Here is a 26,915-nt window from a genome sequence, read left to right on the forward strand (position 1 = left end):
TAGAGGTATGAGAGTTGACTTCGGACAGACAAGAGGGTTTAAAGCTCTGAGCTGCATGTGTTAGCTGCAATCTGGTTCTTGATATGAAGAAGCTCTGCTAACTTGGCAAAGAGGCACCTTTTAACATGGTGATTCTCTTTTATTTAGCAAGGGGACAGTAACTGGCCCTATTCACCCCCAGTTCAGCACCTCCAGTGACTGTTGCTGGTGTCTATCTTAGATTTCTTTTTAGATTGTGAGCCCTTTGGGGACAGGGTTCCATCTTATTTGTTTGTTATTTCTCTGTGTAAACTACCCTGAGCCATTTTTGGAAGGGTGATATAGAAATTGAATAAATGATGATGATGATGATGAAATACAGGTAGTGTTAGAGACAAAACAAATTCTTCAGTCACACAACTTTTCAGACACACTCACAATTAAAAAAAAGAAAGACAAACCACACAAACTATTGTGTAAGATCACAAATCCTGAAAAAAGCTGTTTTGTCTTTATGCATCCTTCCGGGGGGTGGGGGTAGCAATGTCTGTGATTTTTCTCATTCTGACTCTGTCTTATTGCTTATACAATGTACTAGCAAATGTAATGAGCTCAACTGTACATATTGCATAGTAATATCCTATCCAAAGTATTTAGAATGAAAATTAATCATGAACTATTCACATTTGAAATAACATAGAAAGCATTGTTTTTATTTCAAAAAATGTGATTTATTTTATTTTATATATGTTTTGAATTTTATAATATTATTATTAAATGTTTATTTTATTAAATATTTCTTTTATTTCTTTTTATTTTCAGAGTATAAATGATATTCTTACACACTGCAGGAACCGAAATTTGCAGTATTCGATTATTAACTAGTGTGGCATTATGCAGAGTACATTATTTTTATAATCAAGCAGACTCAAACATTGCCAATGTGTGTGTAGGTTCTAGTCAAAGGTTCTGAGGCAAGAATCAAGGAACATCAAGAAATATTTGACGTTTCCTCATAAAATTCTGTGCATTTTTACTCAGAAGAAATTTCCTAGCATCAGAAATCCCACCCACCCACCCAAGACATAATTCTAGAACATAACAATTGCCAGGGGATGTATTTTATTTCTACCTGTAAACTGGCTGGGGAGTCATCAACGTAGGTGGGAATAGATGTGGTTTAAAGGGTTGATGTCCTCTCCTCTTAAGGAAAGAAATGTTTTTTGCATTTCCTTAGTGACTTGAGAGGCAGGAATCTACACTGGTAATTTCAAAAGAGTTCTCTGTAACATGATGAAAGCACTGCAGACATTGGGAAGGGGGGAAAGGCCTCAGAAACCTTACTGAGGGAGCAACACTGGTAGGGTAGTACAAAGCAGGATTAGACTATTACTGCATGTAGGTGAGGAAATTATGTCTATTCTACACAGATCTACCTCTAGCACTAAAAGCTGCTCCTTCAATTTCATGCACAGCAAAACTCGCCACCAAAATATAGTAAGTTAGCAGATGGGCATCTTAAAAAATAAAATGGTTCTGACAATGCCAAATAGTTATGTTGAGGAAAGAGCTGATGCTTCAAAAAAACCCCGCTCACTTTGCACATTCCTATTAGTCACCCGTCTTTCCAAATAAAGCAGTCAAAATTTATCTGTTGGATTAAGTGTGTGACTTTGCATACATAATACACTCAGACTGAGCCACTTCTGAGAAGCTGTAGAAACCTAAAACGGAGAAAATGTCAGGCCCTCTAGATCAAGATGCACAAATGGTTTCATCTGCCACCTGATTGCCATTGTGTTATCACAAGTGTTGTGTTAGGTCCTATAAGCATGCCAGAGACAAAGCCAAGGAAATATATTTTAGTCAGGGGTGTGGAGAAATGGGAAACTGATTCCAATGTCATATGAGAAGATATTTCAATATTTCTTTTCAAATTTCAGTTTCTCCTTGGGAGGTAACTGCAATTATCTTTCAAATTTCACTTTGGAGAAATTTTGCTTCCAGCTCTAATGGGCCAATATGAATGGACAAAAGTGAGTTCTGAGGATGCATAAGAATTGGCCAAGATGAAGGATGCTGCACACTGTGGAAAGAAATTCTCAACAACCCCAATGCCACATTGCCATCAACATTCCCCATTATCTTGTAATATAAATAGAATGTATATACTTATTTCCTTTTCAACAGTCCTATGATAATGCTGCAGTTCTGAATTCTTTCACCTTATCCGATAATATTTTTAAAAAACCTTTACAGAGCACTTATCACAAATAGGAGTCATCCAACCAAATCATAGCAGATCCAAATCAGCAGAGAATCTAAAAGACAGCTGCAATTCACATCTTGTTGTAAGCCTTTGAATATTTCAGCACCTCCGTAAGGTTCCTCCCTCTACAGTTTGTACGTCAACTAAAAGGCCCTTTTGATTTTATAAAGAAATAAAATTTAATGGGAGTAGCAGCAGATGTGCTCATCCTGGCAACTAACAATACACAGGAGTGTAATTTTCTTGCTCTCCCTAATGTAATGATTCATAGACTACACAAAGTGTACTTTACTTTGTAATCTCCTTACCGTCATTAAAGAAGGGGGAAAAGAACACAAAACCCGCCCCAACAGCATACTTGCATACTATCGGAGTACAAATTATAGTGACTTCAGGGGAAATTCCTGAAGGGCATATCCAGAAGGAAGATACCTTCACCACCCCTGACATCTGAAAAGCCACATGAGGGCACTTCTACTAGCACAAAAAGCAGACCAAGAGATTTAGGATCCACATGGGTGGAGCACTCCAAACAAGGGACCTCCCAGGAATCATGGCACAAAACCACCCAGCACAACTTGTATCTCATTTTTCTGAGCACTGCTCTGCCCAGTCTTTCAGTTTAGTGCTAAATTGTGCAACCAGCAGTGCAGTAACTTCTTCTCAAGAATCCCTGAATATTGACTTATGCTGGCTACAGCTTTACTGCATGTCTATGCCTGACTGTGCTTCATAGATGACTTCATTTCAGTAAGCTCTCAACGAACACGGATGCCCATGTAAAAATAAGGACTGGCTGTTCTTAGAAAATAGACAATCCCACTAACTCCCAATAAACTGAGAAACGTGTGCGTTGATGTGAACAAATGCTCACTTACTGTTGGTTGCATAACATATGACGGATGAGGCATCCATGAAGTACTCTGAACCTGTGTATCAGAAAGCACTATATTAGCATAATGGTGTAAAAAAAAAAAAGGCAACAGCAACAACCTTGCTTTGAATAAAACATAGAGGAGACTGAGAACTTGGCACTACAGTTTGAAAGATGGCCTGCTTCCTTCATTTACATTTTAGGAAACCTAAATAATTTGATAGTGATATTTACCCAATTTCCTTCAGAGACTGCATTTTCAATCTCAATTCTAAGTCCTCACTTGTGATTCTAAGGGCATCTCTGGATAAGATTGTTGCTGTGGCTTGGATGTAGCCTGCAAGCCACATGGCAGCAATGCTGATCATCATGCTGATGACCACCAGTCCACCTGTCAGGGATGGGCAGGTGTGTGGTTAATGTGAGTGGCAGTCCATACAGAGAAATGCTATACACAAAGAAAGCTCTGCCCAACCTAGTACTAACAAGCAATGACGTGACTAATAGAGGGACAGCAAATACATATGCCTGGATAACTCAGTTAACCATCAAGCTATAGGCAAGTTCAAATTCACATGGATGCCAGTGTTCTCACAGTTCAGAGTTCTCAAGCTGCCTGACTACAACCATAAGGTTCCTTCCTTACAAAGGATATACACACACACTATTATTAGTTTAAAAAGAGCTCAGTCTGATTTAATCAAAATGATAGTTTGTGAGGAAGACAATCATTTTCTATGTTTCTGGCACCAGCTAGTTTGAAGTACACGAGTCCAATTTTAGGTTCCATATTAAAATTAATACATGAGCTCACAGGAAATAATGGATCATCTTTAAACGTTCAAAAGTTGGAAAGCATTTGTCCCAACAGTACTAATTAATCCTATTGACAGAACATTCCGTGGTTTCCCAGAAACTATACCAGTTTCTTCACCAGTAGTTTCACAACCCTTAGATGAGATAATAGTTTTTGTAAGAATAGCTACAATAATCTCTCTTCAGCAGGCAGCAAGGTTTGGTTTACTTGATGTAGCTTCAAGCATACTGTAAGCCTACCTTTCAGCAAGCAAAACTAGAAACTTCCAGTTTTCGGTTAGATTCAGGATGCCAAGTCAGAAGGTCACACAAGTCTTTAATATCAAATTTAATACGAATATATGGCAACAGGATATAAATCCAGATCCATGCTCCATGCACACACCAGCTTTTTATTCTATCCTTTTTGTTCTCTAAACAAAGATCCTACAAAAAGAGGAACCTCTAAAAGGGCTCCATAGGGTCTCATGGAGCCTGAGACAATCATATCCTGTGACTTATAGGAGAGATGATAGACATTATGGCATACCACAACAACTCTCATTTAAGTCATTCATGCCTATTAAAAGCAGAATTAAATAAGTTGGTGGTATTGCATTCATTCATTATCAGTGTCGTAAGTATAATGTTTTTCATGTCATATTCCAGTATTAAAGTTCATTGTGACAATTGCTCTGACAATCACATTTGTTCCTGATAAACATTTCACATTTCATATAACTTTGCAATATATAAATGATAATAGAATCAATTACAAATCAAATGAAATAGAGTGATTGAAAACAATAATTATATATTTATACACACACACATATATGAGATGAAGATATAATAGTTCATCACAATTAAATTATAAATTGCTTTACCACAAGAGTCCAAAGGAATGCTTCTTGCAAGCATTTTAGTTGTCATATTTTCCTCTTCTTTTTGCAAATGCAGAGGGCCAGAGGTTAGCTAGCACTTGGCACCTGTTGGTATGAATTCTCAGTATCCGATACTGAGATAAAGTGATGATAATTTTTAGGCATTAATAAATGTGAGAGTTTCCAAACAATCAGCAAACACTTTCAAGTGAATATAAATGTTGCTGGCAAATACTGCCATCTTGGGATGAAAGGTGGACCCTTTGTTTAAGCAGAAATCTTCCTTTCAGGTTTTTCTTCTATCTTGGGCTTTCTCTGACAAAATCTTCAGAATGGCAAGCAACACATCTTTTCCTTTCCTTAGATTTTTATCTGTCCAAAAGCACACCTCAAAGTGTTTAAGCACTTTCTTCTGTATTCAAATGACTCTTTTCTTGAGAACGTTTGAAGTATATTTAATATGAGTTTCACCTTTTCTTCTCTATTATATTCAAATGTCTTCTCCCATGTCTCCTCTTTGCTTTACCTGCTAAATTCTTCTTTCTTGATTCTTATTTCAGAATACAAACCTTATTCAGCTTCCTGGAGCATCAGAATCAATACCTCTCCCCGTCTCCATCTATTTCACTCTGAATCTTATAATTCCACATAAGAATATTATGTGCCGCAAACCCCTATGAAATGGGCAGAGAGGCACCTTTTAAGGTGGTGGCTTTCTTTACATTTAGCAGGGGGAGAGCAACTGTCACTATTCAGCCCAGCATAACATCTCTCCATTGACTATTGCTGGTGTTTCTTTTTTAGATTGTGAGCCCTTTGGCTGTAGGGAACCATTTTGTTTGTAAATCGCTTTGGGAACTTTTGTTGAAAAGCAGTATATACATATTTGTTGTTGTCTTCTTTGTGGTATTTTAGCTTGTGAGCCCTTTTGGGACCAGAAACCATTTTCTCATACCTTTTGCTATGTAAACCAAGATGATCAGGACTCTAGAGCGGTTGTAACCTTATGAAGTAAGGTTACAACTCTTGGGGCTTTTAAGTTTAGAAGAAAAACAACTAAGGTGAGACATAATACAGTTTTTTAAAGTATGCATAGTGTGGAGATAGTGGTTAAAGAAAGGTTCTTCTCCCCCTCTCACACTAGAACCAGGGGTTATCCCTTGAAACTGATTGCCAGGAAATTTAGCTCATTTGAAAAAATCTTGTTCAGAGTAAACTGGATAATTCAGAGTTTATTCAGAGCAGACTGGATTATTCAGAGTAGAGAGTTAAATGTAGATACTGTACAAACAAATTTAGGACTGACATAAGGAAGTACTTGTTCAGAGTAAACTTGATAATTCAGAGCTTATTCAGAGCAGACTGGATTATTCAGAACAGAGAGTTAAATGTTGACACTGTACAAACAAACAAATTTAGGACTGACATAAGGAAGTACTTTTTCTCACAGTGCATAATTCATCTATGGAATTAGTTGCCATGGGATGTGGTGATGGCTACCAGCTTAGAAGGTTTTAATTGGGACTAAGGCAAATTCATGGATGACAGATCTATCAATGGCTACTAGTTTTGATGGCTATAGGCTACCTCTGGGATCAGAGCTCCATATACCAGTTGTAGGGTAGCAATTGAGGAGAGGGGGTATGCCTTCATCTCCTCATTGTGGGCTTCCTAGAGATGTGGTGGGCCCCTGTGGGAAAACAAGATTCTGGACAAGATAGGCCTGGAGCCTGATCTAGCAGAGCTGTTCTTAGTTCTTATGTTCTTAAACTATTTTGAGAACTTGTTGTTTAAAAGCAGTACAGAAATAATGGCTGACATATTGTGCAAGGCAACGCCAGCCTTTCCAACCCACTGGAGTTGCTGTGCACGTGGAAGCCAGCCCTGATGGTATTGTACAAGAGTTGCACAGTTGTGCAGCACCACTTCTATTGTTTCTAATGGAAATAGCACTGCACAAGTGCCTGTGTGCTGTTTTGGGTAGCTGCACAACTGCACTCTTGTGCAACACTACTGGGGCTAGCTTTCATGTGCACAGCTGTCTCAGCAGGTTGAAAACACTGGTGCTGCCATGTGCAAAATGTTGGCCAATAACACCACTACTATGATACACTGTCATTGCTGCTGGAACATCTTTAGGTAACACTCAAAATACCTCTCTAGCATCCTTTGAATATCCTATTTCTTCACTCTTTGTCTCTTCCTAGTCATTTTCAAACTCCATAATCATCAAATTCTTTAATTGGTTTAGTAAAAACTTTAACACCGTCGCCTGCTTACACCTTTGTTTCTAAAGCGAACTTCTATAATCTCTCATCTTTCTTTCTCATATGGTCTTCATTATTACTTGCTACTTCCCTATTAGCTTGAAAGCATCATCACCCAATATTTCTTAAGTATTAAGTAACCTGTCTTGTACTAACATATCAGAATTCACTGAGGAAACATCAGCATCTATCTACTTCCTGTTCTCATCTGTCATCTCCATATTTTCAGCATTTCTACTACTCCTACAATTTCCCTCAAAGCAACATCTCTTTGCGAACTGACCTGAAGCCAACCAACTGTATTTTCCAACACCTTCTTAATATCATGAATATATTTCAACTAACTTCTTTTTTCCATAATGCGTTTGCAGTCTTTTTTAGGTGCTAACATCTGCCCAAATAGATGGTTAGTTAGTTGCATTAACTGGTTTAACCCAAGTAAATGGTTAACTGATTGCATTAACTGGTATAATTTATATGATTAATTGATTGCATTAACTGTCCCTTTGTAGTCTTAGGAGACAGTAGTAAGGTGATGGTGACTGGCAAAGAAGTCAGCAGGGGCAGAGCCACCATTGTGCAAATGGGTTCAAAGAACCCAGGCCACCATGCTCGTACCCCAGCCACGCTCCCTGCATCTGACATCAGACACAGGGTGTGTGGTTTCACTTACAAATGGGGCCGCACATTCTGTTTGCAAGGAAATTCTGACCAGCACTGCGTTCGCAGCAGAGCCGGGAACGGCTCACCCTGCTTGAAAAGTCAGGGCAACAGGTTCCTGGCCAGGCTGGGAAGCTGGTGCTGGCTAAGCTTCTCAAAAATGGAACCACACAGCCCTGTTTGTGAGCAAAACAATGCACCCTGCATCTGACGTCAGACACAGGGGGCATGGCTGGGAGGCCGCTGGCGGAAGGCTGAACCGGGGTCACCGCTGGCCTCCCTACGTCACTGTAAGTCAGCAAATTGGACTATTATGCAACATCTGGCTTCTATTTTCCTATGGACAGAAAAAGAATGGGTTTTGTTAAATGTACCTGCTGGTGGCAGGAGTCACATAAAAGACCATCCAAGTTATGTACTACTCAGGAATTGGAACCTCTAACAAACTATTTTTGCACAAACACAATCAGATAAAAGTGAACCAGTGTCTGAATACAGCTCTGACCTGGATGAAGATGAAAAAACTGGAACTTAATCCAAACAGAATGGAGGTGCTGTTAGTGGGGAGTTCTGCTGATATGGGTGGAGGCGTGCACCTTGTTTTGGTTTGGGTTGTACGAATCCTGAAAAACCAAATATGCTGTTTGGGGGATTCTCCTGGATCCAGTGGTATCCTTGGATATTCGTAGCCAGAAGCACCTTTTAGCTTTGGCTGATTCGCCAACTGTAATCCAACCTGGAAAATTTGTACCTGACTTTGTTATCCTATGTATTCCCAGGCTGGATTTCTTTATGTGGAGTTGCCTTTAAAGGAAGGTAGTACTCTGAGACATGTCACATCACTTTTGGCTTCTGAAAAGTTTCAGATGTTTCCTCTTGGAAGGAACCCTGAAATTTGCTTCAAATCTCAGATTCCTGAAATCTCAGCTTCATGTTCTATATGTCACTATAGACAGCTAGTTGCAATTGGTTCAAAATGCAAGACCATGATGCTAGATAGGAGCTCTATAGTCTGCACATATTTATACCAGTCTCACATCAGTTTATTGGTTAATAATTCATTTCCAGGCTCAATTTAAATTGCTTGTGCCAACCTTTAAGGCCCCAAACATTTGGGACAGGTTATCTCAAGATCCAATCTATCCAAGCCCTAAGACTGGCTTCACCAGCTCTCCATGCTTGTATGTTATCAACTCAGATTCAGTTGGTGGTGACCAGGTCAGAGCCTCTTTGGTGGTAGCACCACAACTTTCTCACTAGGAAAAAGCACAAAAATCCTTCTTTTCCTGCTTTAAGGTGGATGTTGAAAACTGTTTCATTCCATTAGTTATTTTATGACTGATTTCATCTATTGTGGCTCTTAACAGTAATTTAGATATTATTATCATTAAATATTTTAAATATTTTGATCATTAAAATTTTTAAATATTTCTGATAAGTATTTTTATTTTGTAAATAAGATTAGGGAAATTATCTTTGTAAAGAAGGGTATAAAAGCATAAAATAAAGTGATATAGGCCTATCACATCAAAAAATATGGTAAATAACATGTTCTCAGGCGCGTAACGATGATCGGGAAAGGGGAGACAGTTGTCTGGGGGCCCCACAGCTTAGGGGGCACCCGAGAGACATGTCACGTGCCTCCCCCACCCAGCGCTGGCCCCAGCTTCCTCGATTAAGTGTATTTAAATAAAATGTTTTTAAAAAATTCCACCTTTGTTCCGGAGCGCCGTATTTCCTGCCTGCTGCTGCCTCCGCCCACCCTCCACCCTTTTGCCTACTTCTGTGGCCGACGGGGCTCCTCCTCTTTCCCCACCCATTGGCTGCTCTGGTGCAGAGAAACGCGCATGCTCAGCTGCTGCTGCTGCTGCTGCCTAGCACGTGCTGCCGTGGAAGGAAGAGGAGGAAGCCGCTGGAAGTGGAGGTCCCCCACTCTCCTTCCCCCTCCCTGCCCGCATGGTTCCCCGTTCTCCTTTCCCCTCCCTGGCCACCCACATGGTCCTTGCTTTCCTCCCCCGCCCGCATGGTCCCCGAGTCCTCGCTTCTCCCCGCGCGCCCGTCCGCATGGCTGCCTCTCCACGGCCGCGGTTCCTGGCCGGGCCGGCTTTCCTCCTCCTGGCCCGTGCTTTGCCCGCCCTCCTGGTCCCCGCTTTGTGCCGTCCGCCCGCCCAGTCCCCGCTTTGTGCCGCCCGCCCAGTCCCCGCTTTGTGAAGCCTGTCCGCCCAGTCCCCGCTTTGTGAAGCCTGTCCACCCAGTCCCCGCTTTGTGAAGCCTGTCCGCCCAGTCCCCGCTTTGTGGTAGGCGGTGATGGCAGGTGGGGGGGCCCATTTTAAAATCTTGTCTCTGGGCCCCCTCCAACCTTGTTACGCCCCTGCATGTTCTATGATTTACAATTATCAATTAATTACTTTTACATGATCCCCACCGCATGTTAAGGTCATCTGAGGAGGTCCGTCTCCAGTTACCACCAGTTTGTCTGGTGGTGACGCAGAGGCGGGCCTTCTCTGTAGCTGCTTCTGGGCTATGGAATGCACTCCCGGCAGAAATTCATAATTTGAGATCACTGCTGTCCTTCAAGAGAGCCCTTAAAATGTACTTATTTGGCTTGGCCTTCCAGACTTTTAAATGATTAATTGTTTTAAACTGTTTTAAACTGTTGCCCTGATTTTCAGGGCTTTTAGCTGTTTTATTGGTTTTATTGTGTTTTAATAGTTTGATTTTAATTGTTAATTTGTTTTAATTGTTTTTATCATGTTGTGAACCACCCTGAGCCATTTTGGAAGGGCGGTAGATAAATCTAATAAATAAATAATAAATAATTATGAAGAATTATAATAGGGCACATAGACTATAGTGGAAAGACATTTAACACAGTCAGGAAACATGTTGGATGCCTGACTGCTAAAACTGTTTGAGGGTAATGTAACAAAGTGTTCACTTTAAAATGACCCTCAATCATGTTAGTTAAGAACAGAAATATTAATTTATTCTGCCATGGATTGTGAACTGTCATGTAGAAGAAATAACTAAAAGTAACTGGAGTAAAATCCAATATTGCTTGTGTTTTATATGAATGAGCCATACCTTTAGTACCACTTCAGCAATAAAAAGCCTGCAAAAGATATGGCTATTGCTGGATTTAAGCAGATAGAGAATTTGTCTCAGCAATGATTTAACACCAAAAACTTGCTAAACTTAGGCAGCATAACAATAACAGGCTTGGACTACATATGCTACAAAAGAGATCTTAAAGCACACATGTAGGACAACATGTAGTTTACAATCATGAACTGATGTAATCAAGTAGTATAATAACTATACTACTTATAGAAGTTGCAATGGAAATATGAGTGTAATTAAGTTTTCCATTTTCAGAGTATTTAACATGAAATTTGAAAGTGCCCGTCATTGGGTGAACAACACAAGCTCAGAGCAAAAGGTTAAAACATGATGGAAACAAAAAAGCACTCATGAAAAATTCTTCCCATAACAAAATGTAACAAAGTGCCATCACTCTGGATGGTGTTGACAGAACAGAGATGAATTTCAAAAACTGATTGAAATATGACAGATACATGAAAGCTCTTGTTATAGAGTAATATCAGATCCAGAAAACCTTGGAGAACCTGGACAAATATTTTTTATAGTGCTAGCAAAATAGTTACATATAATATCACAACTAAAATATACAGCTATCCACCATATTTTCCTTTATTTACATTTACCTTTCATTAATATGCAGATCAGAAACACCAAGTTAGTGATTTATGAGGCACATGCAGTTCCAACATACCTGATATGTTGAGACAGGGGAAGCAGCAATGAATGGTGTGATAGATGTCTGTGGAATCATGCGGTTTGTTGCAATACTGTACGGTGAGGAATAAAATCTGTAAACAGAAAACAAAACAAAGATTCTTAAGCTGGTGGACTGACATGTTGCAAGGAACATAAGCCACTTACAAAATGAACATAGCCATGAATATAGTCATGATCAACCAAAGACAAATGGTAGTCCATGCAAATCAATGTTGTCCGCATCTTTCCAGAACACTGGCTGACATCCAGACCAGACCAATGCTGTGCTAGTACAACAAAGTGACACTCCAGGCACATAGCTAGGGAAGAGTGGGTTCGTGTTTGCCCCTCTCCCCAGCAGACCCTTGCGTGTGCCAGCCTCACACCCTGAGTGTGGCATAACACACAGGGGCATGGCAAGCACCAGAAGGGCCAGCATGGCCCTATGGACCTCATTTCTCAGCTGGCTTCGCTGTCGGCTGGGTGTATTATTCCAAGTGAGGGAGAGAATAAAGAAAATACCCAGCCGACAACTAAAGGTTATGGGAAATGAAGATGTCCAGAGCTTGTGGGTGGGGAGAGCCAGATGGCTCTAATTTTCTGGACAGCTTGGATTCTTTGAACCCATCCGTCCAATTATAGCTCTGCCCCTGTGGCACATGCAAGAAGGTCATTTATGTAGCTGCATAGCTGCTAACAGTTGTGCGATTCCTTGCACTCTTGAGCGAGCTTGAGCAAGTGTAACCTTTCACTATTTATCCAAAGTCCACACTCCAGAGAAACAAATTTTAAAGGAAAATTTATTCATTAAAGAGATTAAAATAATTCAACATTAAAAATACACAATGTACACATATAATACATATATACTGTATGTATTTAAATCAACATGCCCCCTCCCATTCCCTCAAAGGGTGGTTATTCATGATGGTAAAGGTAAAATGTGCCATCGAGTCGGTGTCGACTTCTGGCAACCACAGAGCCCTGTGGTTTTTCTTTGGTAGAATACAGGAGGGGTTTACCATTGATATCTCCTGCTTAGTATGATATGATGCCTTCCAGCATCTTCCTATATCTCTGCTGTCCGATATAGGTGTTTCCCATAGTCTTGGAAACAAGTGAGCAAAACAAAACAAGAATCTCACACATTTTGTAATCCACAAATTCCTCAAGCTTATCTGCAGTTTTAAGACTCATCACATTGGCTAACTGGTACTGACTCTGTAGTTGAATGAATGATGCTTGAGAGCAGAAATCTGCGATTCTCTCCTTCTTTTCAAGCATTCAATCTTTGCCCTTCTCCTCTTGTCTCAAACTCTTCTTCAAAAAGTAATTTCATCTAATGATCTTTCCCGCTACCCATCTCACAAAGTCTCCCAACAAAAAAACTCTTTCACTCTCCTCAGTCTCTCTCCTACAGCAACCCTAATGGACCAAAAATAACACAGCTCACTCCCCATCCAACAGAGGGCTACACACAGAGAGGGTTACACAAACATTACATCTGTAGAATCCTCTGTAAGGACAGCAGAACATGATGTGGACTCGGGGATGGATTAAGGCATGCTAAGGCCCTATGTGAAGCTTGAGGCCCCACAGCATTACATTTTTTTTTAACAAAAATGATAATAAAAATAGATATGATAAATGTTTACTTTTTCATATATACGTGGCAAAAATGCAATGCAAAACTAATAATCTATGAAAAACAGTTATCTCGCAATGCAATAAGGCCATTTGCATTAGAAAAAACTTGTACTGAAAATACATTATGATTTCTTTAAAAAATTCAGAGATGCTAATGTATAAAAACACAAGAGCAGTTACACAGTTCAGCATTACTAAATTGAAAAAGCAATGGGGGGTCCCTGAGCCCATGAGGACCCCCACTCCACTTGTTGGGAAATAGCCCACTCTTTGCTTTCCCCTCATACCACCCTGACTCAGGGGCAAGCGGCTGGCTCCTGATATTGTTTACATAGGAGTGAGAGAAAGGGCATGTCAAGAATGCTTCCCACTCTCAAATCCATATAGTTCCTCTGCAGCAAAAACACCAGGTTGGGGGGAGGGGAAGAAGGTGGCAAAGGACTGAGGGGCACCATCTCCACTTCTTCCCTCAGGGCCCACTTCAATCTTGCTATGTCCCTTTAAAGGCAGAGAGAGCTGTTCCGGCTGTGCTGCCAATGCAGAATGGTCCAATTTCCCTCCCAAACGGAGCTGCGCGACCCCATTTGGGAGGGAAACTGGCCCCTCTGCGTTGGCAGCGAGGCCAGGAGTGGATCTTCCTGCCTTTAAGAGGTAGGTCCCAAACAGGGCTGTGTGGCCCCATTTGAGAGTGAAATAAAGCCCCCGTGTCTGACGTCAGATGCAGGGGCCTGGTTTGGTGGCAGCGGCTGCTGCTGCTTTTTATGACCTGGGTGGATTAGAAATCTGTGTATAGTTTGACTTGTAGTCTTTCCAGATGCAGGGTGTGTGTCTGGGGCCGCAAGGCACAGCCCCTGGGGGCAGCAGCCTGGGTTCTATGATGGCTCCATCCCTGCTACGAAGTGCAGTAGTACGAAAAGCTAAACATTCCCTAATTCATATCTAGCTCAGTCCTGGTAACTTCAATACTGTCTCCTTTGGATCTGGAATGATTAAAGTTGATTGGGGGGGGGGGGAAGCACTTGCAGCCTGTGTCTCACAATCCTTGTACTTACCTAATACAGCCCCTTTGTAGAAAGGGGAACAGATAGGTATGTTTGAAATATAAAGAACAGTACAAGACACTTAGCCTGATGGACCTAAAACCCTCCTCAGACCAAGTCCATAACTAGTAACCATCAAAGAATTGTTATTCTACACCCAAGGCCCAATTAGATTATGCCCACCCACCCTCTGCTGCCATAATATCTAGTCCACACTAGCCAAATTCAGGTATTGCTTTACTTGTGGATGCTGTATCCAAGTATATCATCCATGAGAGTATGCTTATAAGTCCTGCCCCAAACCTGATGTGCTGTTTAACTCAGCTTCTTCTCCCAACTTACTACAAGCATTTGTCTAAAGCAGTGGTTCCCAACCAGGATTCCTCCAGATGCTGATGAACTACATCATCCCCAGCCACAATGTATTGTACTCATGGAGAGATTGTCTCTATGATTGCAGATACTGGCTCTTGTATATGAACAGAGCTACTGTAGAGGCACAGATGAGAAGTTAGGGATCAATGAGAAGCCTAGGAAAGAATGTTTAGTGGAAAGAGTTTAGTGGGGATCCAAGAGTTTCTGCTGTCATGGGACCCCTACACAGGCACAGCAGGCCTTTTGACAGGCTGTTAAGGTATTTTTATCTTGTCAGGTATTTGGCTTGAACTAATCTGGGTTGTTATTACCTTAGTGCTCTCTGCACTATTTCATTCTGTTGGTTCCACTGCATTTGAAGACCTGCCAAAGGTGGAAAACTGGCATACAGATATTTGCATACAAGTATCTATCTATCTATCTATCTATCTATCTATCTATCTATCTATCTATCTATCTATCTATCTATCTATCTATATTCCCCTTTTCTCTTTTACACTGTCTTTGTATTTATTTGCTTCTATTTAGGTTTTTCCATCTTCTCTTTTCAGCAGTTGCACACAAGGCCATGTTTTGTGTACAAAAGATAGAAAAAACATCACCCACAAAATTCATATTAAAAGAGATAGCAATAACTTGATTGATTCATTTAAATTAGGGAATGTGTATATGGCACATTCAGCCTGGAAAAGGAAGGATCTAGATCTACTGATAAAGGGTCATTCATGTACCATGCTGGAAGACTGTATCACTGAGTTTTTAAAAAGTGAGATATACCTTTGAAACACCCACGATACATGATAAATTAGGATGCATCTATGCCTCAAATCAATTTTTAAAATCAGTTTTGATAGAATTAAGATGGCAAAAAGAAGATGAAATTATTTTGGGAGGTGATTTTAATGTTATTTTAAATTCTCTTTTGGTCAGACATGCAATTAGAAAACATTCAAATGGTTTGATTCCAATGCCCTATGTTATAACTTTGCATAATTTTAATCTGTTTGATATATGTAAATGCAGAAATGGCTTACACTTTCTTTGGAAATATACAAAAATGTGTATTCCTGTGTAGATCTCATTTTTGCTACAATATTACTAAATATTACTAAAGCTAAATCTTTAACTAAAAACACTAAAGTAATATTACAACAATATTACTAAAGATGAATCAAACTAGAGATATCAGGTCAGTGGCTGACATCTTGACTATATTTACTAGAGAAAGTCTTTTTGAAATTTAAAAGTCCTTAAAATAACTCCTGAGTAGTAAATGAGTCTGGATGTCAGCCAGTATATAGGGAGCAGCATATGATGATCATGCTCCTATTCTGATCAAATTATTTCTTGACAATACTTGCTGACATCCACTTTTTGCATGAACCAAAAATGTTCCATACATGCAGTGGAAGAGGGCAATTTTTATCCATATCTCCTTCCCTCTCCAGCCGCCTATGCCTCCAGAAAATATGTCCCTGAAAATCCTACAACCCTCAAGGAAATATTTTCAGGAGGCAAAGAGGGTGGGGCATTTTTTGAAGCACATTGTTATGTGGGTGTCAGCTAATAAGTCTAACAACATGCAATGAAAGCTAGATACGCTGTTACATAATTGTATAGAATATTTTCAAATAAGATATACACCTAATTTGAACTGGTTTATCTCCTGGGATGTAACTAAAGTGGGAGAGGGTGTTGGACGAGAGTTGAAGGTGCCTATCAACTCTAACATTTTATGATTCTATAAAGCTGCAATAAAAATGGGTATATTAATAAAAAGCACATCAATAGGAAAAGAAATAAGTAAACAGATGAACTAATGAATCAGATCAAACTGGAAAAACTCCACAAAAAGCCTTGCACACAGGCTGTTTACGGGAACTTTGAAACATTAAGATCTTATAAACAGTACACAAAATGAGAAATCACTAGCTAATACCAAAGGAAATTTATCTGAAAAAGGAACTGAATAAGATGAATTGCTGGTACACTTGTGAGGAGGGGAAAAAAAAAAAAGAATGGTTAATTCCACCCACCAGAAAGACCAATGAAAGGCCAGAAAGATCTTCAGTTTTGCAACTCTATCAAAAAGATGAGGAGTATTGAAAACACTGTTATACAGTGTACATCAAATAGCCCCTCAACCTATTTCTAGATAGGAATGTTTGCAAATGTTCATCACAAGATAAAGCAATGTTGGAAACCAGAATAAGTGATATAAGGCAGGCTATAAAGAGCATGAAAATTACCAAGGCCCCAGGACTTCTAGATAGATTCACCGCAGAACATCGTAAGAAATTCTGCGATGAGTTGTTACAAATTTATACAATCAGTAATTCTATCCAGCAATTATCATAACGTAACATACAAATATATTATATACCGCTTTTCAACAAAAGTTCCCAAGGCAGTTTACACAGAGAAAACAATAACAAAGACAATATCTCTGAATCCTAGGCAGCAGTTAAAGTTATTGTGATAAATACGAATGGGAAAAATGAGTTTAATCCAGAATCAGACCGGCCTATCTCTTTTCTGAATGAGAATTTCAAAATATGTATGGCGAATATGGCAAGAAGATTGAATAGTGTAAATGATAGATATATAGGTGACCAAACAGGTTTATGCACAGAAGAAAACTACCTACAAATATAAGGATATTATTATCAGCAGCAGCAAGGTTTCATTATCAGGGAACTATGGTGGCTCGGGAAAGCTCTGCCTGAGCCTCACCTTGCCTCAGTGACTCTTGCCCTGCCTTGCTACAACCCTGGCCCCAGGACAGAGTGCATGATGCTGCCCTTCTTTCCTCTCGCTTCTCCCTCCTGGGCATGCTCTGCCTACCTGCTAGTCCATCACTTACTGATACTCTAGCAGCAGCATGTATCCAGCTTTGCTCCCAAGGTCTCTTGCTGCCACTGTGCTGCTGCTCCAGTATTAGCCATCACCTCGCTGACCTGCCTACTGCTCTCTGGTTGCTGCTGTCTTCCCAGTAGCACTGGACTTGTTCCCTTCAGCCAGAGAGCAGCTAGCTGGCTTGCCCACCTATGTATGTCACTCTCCAACTGCTGCTGACTCCCCAGGAGTACCACACTTGTCCACTTAGTCTCTAAGTGGGGTAGTGGGAGCCAAAGAGAGGCAGGCGGATGAGGGAGGTAATAGTTGCTGCTAGAGCAGTAGTGCGGCGGTAGTGAGAGATCCCGGGAGGTCCAACCCAGATGCATGTTGCTGCTACTGTGGAGGTGAGCAGGTAGACAGAGTGCATCCGGGAGGAGCAGGTGAGCAGGAAGACGAGAAGCACCAGCATGGTCTAGCCCAGGGTTGTGGTGAGGCAGGTAGAGGATGCCCTAGGAAAGGGAGAAGGGAGAAAGGGAAGGAAAAGGATGGCAGCAGCAGAAAGCAGGAGAGGCAGGACAGCAGATCAACTTCAGGTAGATGGGATGATGCCTGTGATGGGTGGGGGGAGAAGTTGGATGCCCACACTTGCTGCTCCGCAGTGCACTTGTGCCTGACGTGGCCGCCTTATATTGCCTGTTCATATCTCTGTGTTTAGAAAAAGCATAGTATACTTCTTCCCCAACAGGGTTGAAAACTAGCCCTTCCCCAGCTTGAGCAGTGGCACAGTCATCGTCTGGAGCTCAGCACTACTGCATTCATGCACAGCGAGTCTGAATATTGGCTACTGGGTAGTTGGCTCAGGGAGGCTGAACTTTCAGTAGCAAAATAAAATCACAGCAAGCTTATGAAGTCTGAAAGGATTTTAAATGCCAGACAAAATGTATCCTGGTCTGGGCAGAACATCAGAGCAGAAGTAAATGTGGCATTGGGGTCTGTGATTACAACATGTAATAGTAGCTGGTGGAGGGGGGAAACCTGATAAAAGCATCAGGGTGTGGGAGATTAACTGTTCCCTCCTTGTGTCAAGGAAATGATGGAAAGCACACACCTGATGTGGCTATTTGCTCTACAGAAGAAAACATACATGCTCACCTACCTAGATGAACCTTACCCTTACCCATCTGTTTCTCAGGATTCTTTTGAATGCACCTACCAAATGACTTCTTGACACAAGACTAATGAGCCTCCTGGCAAGAAGAACAGCATTGTGGTCACTGCTAAAGGGCAAGAACCTGGGTTGGCTAGTTTGGCTAATATGAGTACAGTAGTTCCAAATTTAAACTGCTTTGTATCTGAGCAGCAAGGTACTTCTCTATCATCATAACATATACAATATAGTATTTTGAAACCAAAATGACAGCCAGGCTGAGTAGCAATTCATGTGCGACAGCCATTTATAAAATTTGACTGAAACAGAAAAACAAGTTCCTAGATGGCCTTCTATTATAATGGATTTAGTCCAGTTCATCTATATGGAGATTTTTCTGTTTAGGGAAAGCTATGATTTAGCAAAAATAGAATACTTGATTAAGGAGGATGTAGTCAACTCATATGGCAATATGCTGACTAAAATGTCGCTGTCCAGACTCCTGGTTGCAATATTTTCAAATCAGATCATATATTACTAGTTAAGAAGAAAATATGGCCATTTGAGGAACAACTTGGGATTTGAAATTCTAATTACTTCAAAGAACCAGAAGGAGCTGATGGGTAAAATATATGCTATTACTGAAATGGGATATTTCATCCACTATTGTTTTTTTTAAGGCTGAAGAATCTGCACAGCAATATCTTCACTAAGACGTGAGAATGAATTTGGACACATTCTTCCATAACAACAGGGATTGCAAACATTAAGAAAAATCATTATGAAGGTATTTGACTCCATATAGGCTAAGTAAAATTTACAATTCAGATAATCACAACTGTTGCTGTGAATGTATAAAGGCAGAAGTGAATATATGAATGCAGATTTTAAGCATACATTTTGGACTCATTATGTGAACACTGACCTGTATTGGATGGAAATCTCAAGCAGAAGTCAGGATATTATTAGACTTCACTAGCACATCTTGTGATTTTGGGTGGCTATTGTCAAACATGAATAATGATTCGGAATGGTAACATGTTTACTTACTGAAACTAAAAATTCAGTTGCTGCATAATGGGGGGAAATATGAATGACCACCATTTTTGTATTGGTTTTCTAGAGTTAGGTCATTTTATTAATGTATAAATTTATTAGCTTAATTGATAGAAGGAAGACAAAGGAACAATAAGTTGTCACAAAAGTAAATTTTATTAAATTGCTTGTGGGGATGATAAAATTGGATCTTATTAATTGCTTACATAAATGGCAATATAAATCCATACTTTGTTGTAACTTAAGAACTTATGTTACAAGCATTAAAACAAAAAAATAATCAGAAATTTAGTTGCGTGATGGGGATGGAGTGGGGGGGAGAAGTATGAAAGTAGGCAAGAAAACTAGAAAAAAGCAATGCAAATAAGATTCTAAAATAACCATGGCATATATTTAGTGATATTGCTTACTGGACATTATTGTTTAATGTTTTGTACAAGTGAAACCCACAAGATTTGAAATCTTGAGTGTTATATCGGCAAGAAAGGAACATAATAGGGCGGTGATGTGCGGCAGGAAGGTGAAATGTAGGGTTTGGAGGGTCTTGTCAGAACAGAATTCTCTTTCTCAACTTCCTGTCCCCAGGCTTCCAATGCTATTGGCTGTGTCCTGTTGATGGATAGGAGAAGAACCTCCTTTTAGAACCTTTACTCTGGCTGAAAAGCATATGTACTCTCTGGTTCTTTGGGGGTGGTTTTGGGTTCTGAGGGGAAGTCTGGCCTTTCCATCAAAACTAACATTTTTGGGGATTCCTTGTGGTCCTTCTCAACACCCTCAAATGCCACCCCACACACTGCCTTAAGGAGAGTTTGTGGAAGCTCTGTTCCTATCTACACTCTCTGTTAGCAGTCAGAAATATATCAATAAATTAATAAATTCAGTCAGCAATATATGAATAGATTACTAAATTGCTTACACACATGTATGAAGTTTATTAATTTAAAATAATTAATCAAGAAGGAAGATCTTGCCACAGTTACCCATGCCTCAGTCACTCCGTGGCTGGATTACTGCAATGCTCTTTACATGGGGCTGCCCTTGAAGAATATTCAGAAACCTCAGTTGGTGCAGAATGCAGCTGCCAGGGTTCTTTCTGGAACTGCTTGCTCGGACCATATCACACCTATCCTGAAAAAGCTACCCTGGCTGCCAATATGTTTCGGGATCCAATTCAAGATGCTGGTTATTACCTTTAAAATGGTTTGGGTTCTGGATATCTGAAGGACTGCCTGTTCACAAGGGTTTCTGCCAACCCAACAAGGTTGTCAAAGGGGCCAACATTGAGAGAGGCAAATAATCATGCACCCAGGACAGGGCCTTCTCTTTTGTTGCCCCCAGGCTCTGGAATGCTCTCCAAGTGAATGCCTGCTCTGTGACATCTGTGGCAGCTTTCAAAAAATGAAATACCTTTTCATTTGTTCAGGCTAACTAACCCTAACCCTAACCCCTTAGGGGTTGTCAGGTCTCTAAGCTTTCCTGCTTCTGTTTGTCTTTTTAATGGTTGGGTGGGGTTTTTTTTTTTTTTTGGTTTTTTTTTGGTGGTTTATGGTTTTTACTGTCTAACTGATTTTAAGGGTTTAAATGTGATCTTTTTAAATTGAGTTTTATTGTATTTTAACTTATTTAAACTGCCTTGGGGTGTTTTATGAAAGGCGGTATAAACTTAGAAAAATAAATAAATAAATATTCAATAATTTTCTGACAAAATTTCTTATCTGCTTTTGATATTTCTTCTCCATTATCATCCTTATCTTCACACCACTGAATCTCTTATTGTTGTGTGTGTGTGTGCACGTGTATGCTAAAAACTGGGATGGAAGGAAAGAAAATAGCTACACATTTCTGTTTCAGTACTGTCAATATAGCTTGACAATACACATTTGAGGTTTTAGCTTTCAAATAGGACTTAGTAGGGTTTTGCAAGTGTCCTATTTTTGAGGAAATGAATGAGGGGATGGATACATTTTACGTTCCACTGAGCATCAGTGGACACTAAGAAAGTGCCTTTTATTTAAAAGAAAGGGAGTGCTGGATGCATTTATACTTGCTGGGTTCAGCGATAATGTATTATTGGTGAGCTGCATATATATTTCCCTTAGTACTGCCGTGCTAACTATGTAGAATGAAAAAAGTTCCCTGGCAGATTTTTTTTTTTTAAGTAGATGAGTCAAGTCAAGCTGTTCATTCTAAAATGAAAAATTACCCAAACTGGAATTTACAGGGTACTCTGTAGGAAAGTATAATATATATATAACTAAAGCTATTCAGTAATCAATCCCTAACCACACATTTTTCTCTTTTCTTAACCCTTTGCATCACACTGGTGCTGACACTTCACTCCATAAGATGTTAAAAACAGTGCCACTTATGTAGATGGAAGACTGTTGAGGATTAAAACAAGAAAATGAAAGAAAATGTCCTTCTTGATCCTCCAACATTGCTTCTCAAGAATAAGCTCTTCATGAATCCAATCACATTTGCAAGGAAGACTTGCTTAAGCCAAGAATTTGATAGGCAGCTAGCCATTTCCTTTTCAGCTAAAGAGATGCAGTTATCTAAACAGCATTTCAGCCTGTAAAATATATTTTCTGGCAATAGAAAGAGGGAAAAGACATATCGCCCAGCTCGCATGTCAAGGCCTTTTTCAATCTAAGAGTTTTCAAATGCTGTCACATAGAACTAAGATAAAGTAAGTATCTCTGCACTGACACAACTTTATAAGCTTTCTAAGGCGGCAATATTTTTGTTGTTGTAGGAAGAGTGGTGAGCACTGGAGTCAGGGCCATCCTTAGGGCAGGGTGACCAGGGCGATCACCCCGAGCCCCATGCTGACACAGGCCCCACTCAGGGCAAATCGCAGCCTGCCCTGCTCTTTCTCCCATTCCTAACAATTAATCTTTACTGCCCACAGCCCAGCCAAGAGCCAACCTGTGCAATGCAGGCTTGCCTGCTATTGAAAGGCTCCCTGCCGCCTGTTTGGTGGGGCTTCCAGAGAGGCCTCAAGCTGCTGGCCTCCCTAAAGCCTGAAGTTCTCCAGCGTCGGCTGCCTTGAAGGAAGAAGGGAGGCAGAGTGGCCAGAGCTGGCTGCCCATGCCCACCACAGTGCTGTGCATACCCTCTGCTCTGCCATGCCCTGTCTAGCCTGTACCTGCTGACCATTGGACTCCTCAGACCTAGTAATGGAGGTATAATGTGATTTCCTTTTTGTGGTTATTCCCCCCACCACTTGAATATTTAGGGAACGGCTTGTCATGGGGCTTTGATTTGGGGGAAAGATGTAGGGTAGATTGGGAAGACTCTGAATATTCAATTTAAAATGGATTTGGCAATCTGTTGATTTTTAATATATATTTTTTTAAAAATTAAAATAATATATATATATTTAAAAATAAAATATATATCCAAAAAAGTCCTATAAGTGTCTTGCTTCATGGCAGAAATTACAAATATATGAAGCCTCCCCTTTAGACCATTATTCCACCCCCATATGGAAAAATCTGCACTTTGCCTTCATAAAAAGGACAAAGCAAACCAAGTTGGAGAACTGGGTAAATGAGCAGCCTGCCTGTCTGGGGTTAGTTAACACTGTGGCGGGGCAAGGTGAGAGGGAGACAGACTGCTTGGTGAGGTGAGAAGGTGGTGAGAGGAGTGCAAACAAGCTGCACCTGTGGTTCGTTTTCTGCCCACTTGCTCCACCCTTACTGGCTGCCAGTGGTCCTGATTTTGCATGCAAAGTCTCATGACAGAAAGAGAGGTCAATACAAACAGCAATATGCACTGCAATGGAAATTGTCCACATGGGTCAGTGTATACTAACAGGAGGTTTACACTTTTTCCCACTCATTCTCCAATTCTGGGAGTCCTCTTGGCCTTCCTAGAGAAGACAGGGATAAGGGGGAAAGCACTAATGCCTCATAAAGGTTGCTTTCAGCCTCACTATGCTCCTGCTCCAACAGACTGCAACTTTTCTGGTCTGCAAAAGAATTAAACGGGCCTTCTAGGGGTCCTCCAGAAAAAACTGGTCCCACCCCACTACCCAGACAGCCCTGAATGCATCTGCTTCCTATCAGTCAAGTGAGGGAAATATCCATTGCAAGAGTAATGCCTACAATCAGACAAAGAAAATGGTTCTTTCTCCAGAGGATATGAAACTGTAAAGCTGCAGTGGCCAAATGAAGATAGAGACAATATGAAGAACACATTATGATTAACTAGATGTCATAGATAAGATACAGATAAGTTTACAGATAAGATACTGTAAACATATAAAGGAAAAGTATCTTCCACACTTGACAATCTACATTAAACGTGTTTTCAAGATTATTTTTGTAATGAGCCTTCCTTTTAAATGATTTTAACTGCTGAAAGAAGTTTCATAAAAAGATAATGGCAAATATATTTTAAAAGAGTAGAGTATATGCTACTTACCCATTCTGTATAGCAGCTGTGGGGTCATACGTCAAGGCCATGCCAGCCTGTACATAGTTGGGGGGGGGGGGAACAGAATGTTATTCTTTTTGTAGCACACACACACACACACAAAACACACAATATGAAAAACATCCCCATGAAAAAGGGGAGAAATTCGTGAATTCACTATATTATTTGATTTTCTTTTATTTGAAATGGTCTCTTAGCATTTTTAAACATGAATTTGTTAATATAAACTGAGGTTCTATGCACTGATATAGACGTTTTTTCTTTGGAAAAGCAGAATAAATTGTCTACTATATTCCATTTATTCCCAGGAATATAGCTTATATCCCAGGGACATAGCTTCCCTTCTTGTTGTCTAATAATTTCTGCAGTTGAATGTGTTAGGCATTATATATCACATTTGGAGTTCATGGCAACAGTTGTGTTAAACTATCATGGTTTAATCCTGCCCACCTCACAAACTCGTGAAAGTAACTCATTAAATGCCACAACTGGCATAACAAACCACAAAGCAGTTTAAGCATGTAAAACATATGCTGACTCACTCACATGCACTTTCTTGAGATAAATGATTAAATTTCATCTCAATTGCTAAATCAAGTAACGAATGCATGATGATCGAAAACAATGATCTGACATCATTTGGGGGGAAAGCAGGGCATATACCTTTAAAAATTAAATTAATTAATTAACTGATTAATTAATGCTGGGCCTGGGACAAGCTATACCCCTGGCATTGTTTTGGCATTACCAAATTGACCTAAGGGTGGTGTTCTGAAACAGGAAGTTGTGATCAGATTGCAAAACTGGTAATAGATATGACATTGCCAAAACAAAAACCAAAGTCATACTGTATCATTGTTTAAGCTATTTTACCCTATTTATTCTGCTTATTCAGTGTATTTATTTATTTATATTTATTACTTTTGTACACCGCCCCAAACTTTTGTCTCTTGGTTTTCAAATTATGAATGTTTGCTTAGTTTATAAAAGAATCAAAAGTGTGTGTGTGTGTGGGGGGGGTGTCACAACTTCTGATGCCATTCTGGGTCAGCCAGACCCTAGTATTATCTACCTCCATAATTCTTTGCAAAATGGTTTACTTTAGTAAAACTTATTTCATCAAGAGCATGTAAACTAGGCCAGTGCAAATATTTGATTTTGAATACTCGAAACCAAACGATCTGCACATTCCTCTTTGCACTGTGTGAAGACCACTGCTCTCACTGCTCACTGCTGTGCTTTCCCCAATGCTGGAGCGCCTTGAAGAGAAACACAGCCCTGGTGATGAGCCCCATGGTGAGCACTGGGGAGTCCTTTCCACTATTTTCTCCATAGAGCTCTTTCAGGAAAGTACTGGAAAGGACTCCCCCTTCCCAGTGCTGCCTGTGCATCTTCCCAGCTATCACTGGGCTCAGCAGGGCTTTGTTTCCCTTTAAGGGGCTCTACTGGTGCGGGGGAACACACAGTAGTGCATGGAGGTGAGCGGTGGGAATGGTTGCCTCCACACAGTAACAAGTGGGCTGTGCAGATTATTCGGCTTCAGCTATTCTGAGCTGAATATTGACACAAGCTCATGTATGCTTGTATCCATCTCCACTAGTTGGAAGAATAACAGCAAATAGCTTTCCTAAAGGGAAGAAGTTCCTATTAAGCACAGTGTTAACCTGACAAGACAAGCAATGAAGAGTGGGATGGTAAGCACAGATGGTGGTCCAAATAAACGGGATGGACTAATCACTGGAAGCCCAGCTAGATGGTGGGTTGTCAGATGAGAAATAAATTGTAAGGATCTGGGACAATGTGTCTGTGGCCAAGTGGCAAGGAAGAAAACGGCAAAAGCTTTGTAGAAATTGTTTAGAAGCTGGGGGAAAGATGGCAAGTGATCTGGCAAGCAAAATTAAATAGAAAGAAAGGATAGCAATAGCAATAGCACTTACATTTATATACTGCTCTATAGCCGGAGCTCTCTAAGTGGTTTACAATGATTTAGCATATTGCCCTCAACATTCTGGGTACTCATTTTACCGACCTCGGAAGGATGAGTCAACCTTGAGCCCCTGGTCAGGATCGAACTTGTTGTAACCTTCTGGTTACAGGGCGGCAGTTTTACCACTGCACCACCAGGGGCTCTGGTGCACCAGAGATAGCTCCTTAATGGCAAGTATTCCAAACTACCAGCTCTTTGAAGAAGAAAAGCAGGGAGCCAACAGTCCAGATGAGATTTGGTTTAAACACTCTTTAATAAAAATAAATCTTACTTGGCAGGAAAGTTAACTTGACAGTGATCTTTCCTTTGATAATTTATTATACTTTTGACTCAAAAGTATATAGCATGGTATTAGAAAAGCTTACTTTTAAAAAAAAAGATGTTCAACAATAAATCAAACCCTTTGATGTGGTGTGTTTTGAACATACAGCTGTACATTTAAGAAAAACAATGTTCTTCCCAGTGAAACATGCTGAGAGACACTCATTTTAATATACACATGCATGCTTCCTGTGAAGCTTGATGGGCTGTGAAGTCTATGAGGACTTCTGTTAGCATTGTGCATGTTGTTTCATGATAGATCTGACTGGTAGTACTGAGTTGGATCAATGCCAGCCTTAAATTCAGTTCCCAAGACATGGTTCTAACAAGCAGTCACCTCAGGTGGTAGACTGGAGAGGGGTGCCCTATGCCTGTCTGCATCTATCAGAAGCCTCTAGCAGCTGCCTCAGCCTAGCACTCCCACTTTCTTGGTCAGCACTGGTGTTCCTCTTCCTTCTCCCACTCTAGGTTTTTAAAAAGGAAGAGAGAATGGAGTGGAAAGGAAATCTGGAGGAGAGGAGAGTGGTAGCTGGTATGG

The 26,915-nt window shown here is 40.4% G+C and overlaps 1 protein-coding gene across 12 annotated transcripts in view; it reads right to left on the minus strand.

The window, feature by feature from the left end:
* The window catches only part of RBMS3 (RNA binding motif single stranded interacting protein 3), a 1,053,558-nt gene that overhangs the window by 98,624 nt on the left and 928,019 nt on the right, over positions 1-26,915 (minus strand). For 11 of the 12 annotated variants that reach the window (XM_053260504.1, XM_053260501.1, XM_053260506.1 and 8 more), the window contains 3 exons: positions 24,058-24,104; positions 11,522-11,618; positions 3,127-3,177 (listed from right to left, as the gene is read on the minus strand). In XM_053260504.1, coding sequence (XP_053116479.1) covers positions 3,127-3,177; positions 11,522-11,618; positions 24,058-24,104 — 195 coding nt within the window. The remainder of the gene's footprint in view (positions 1-3,126; positions 3,178-11,521; positions 11,619-24,057; positions 24,105-26,915) is intronic. The other variant, XM_053260503.1, reaches the window with a different exon arrangement.

This window comes from Hemicordylus capensis, chromosome 6, assembly GCF_027244095.1.
Source record: "Hemicordylus capensis ecotype Gifberg chromosome 6, rHemCap1.1.pri, whole genome shotgun sequence".
Taxonomy (NCBI): Eukaryota; Metazoa; Chordata; class Lepidosauria; order Squamata; family Cordylidae; genus Hemicordylus; species Hemicordylus capensis.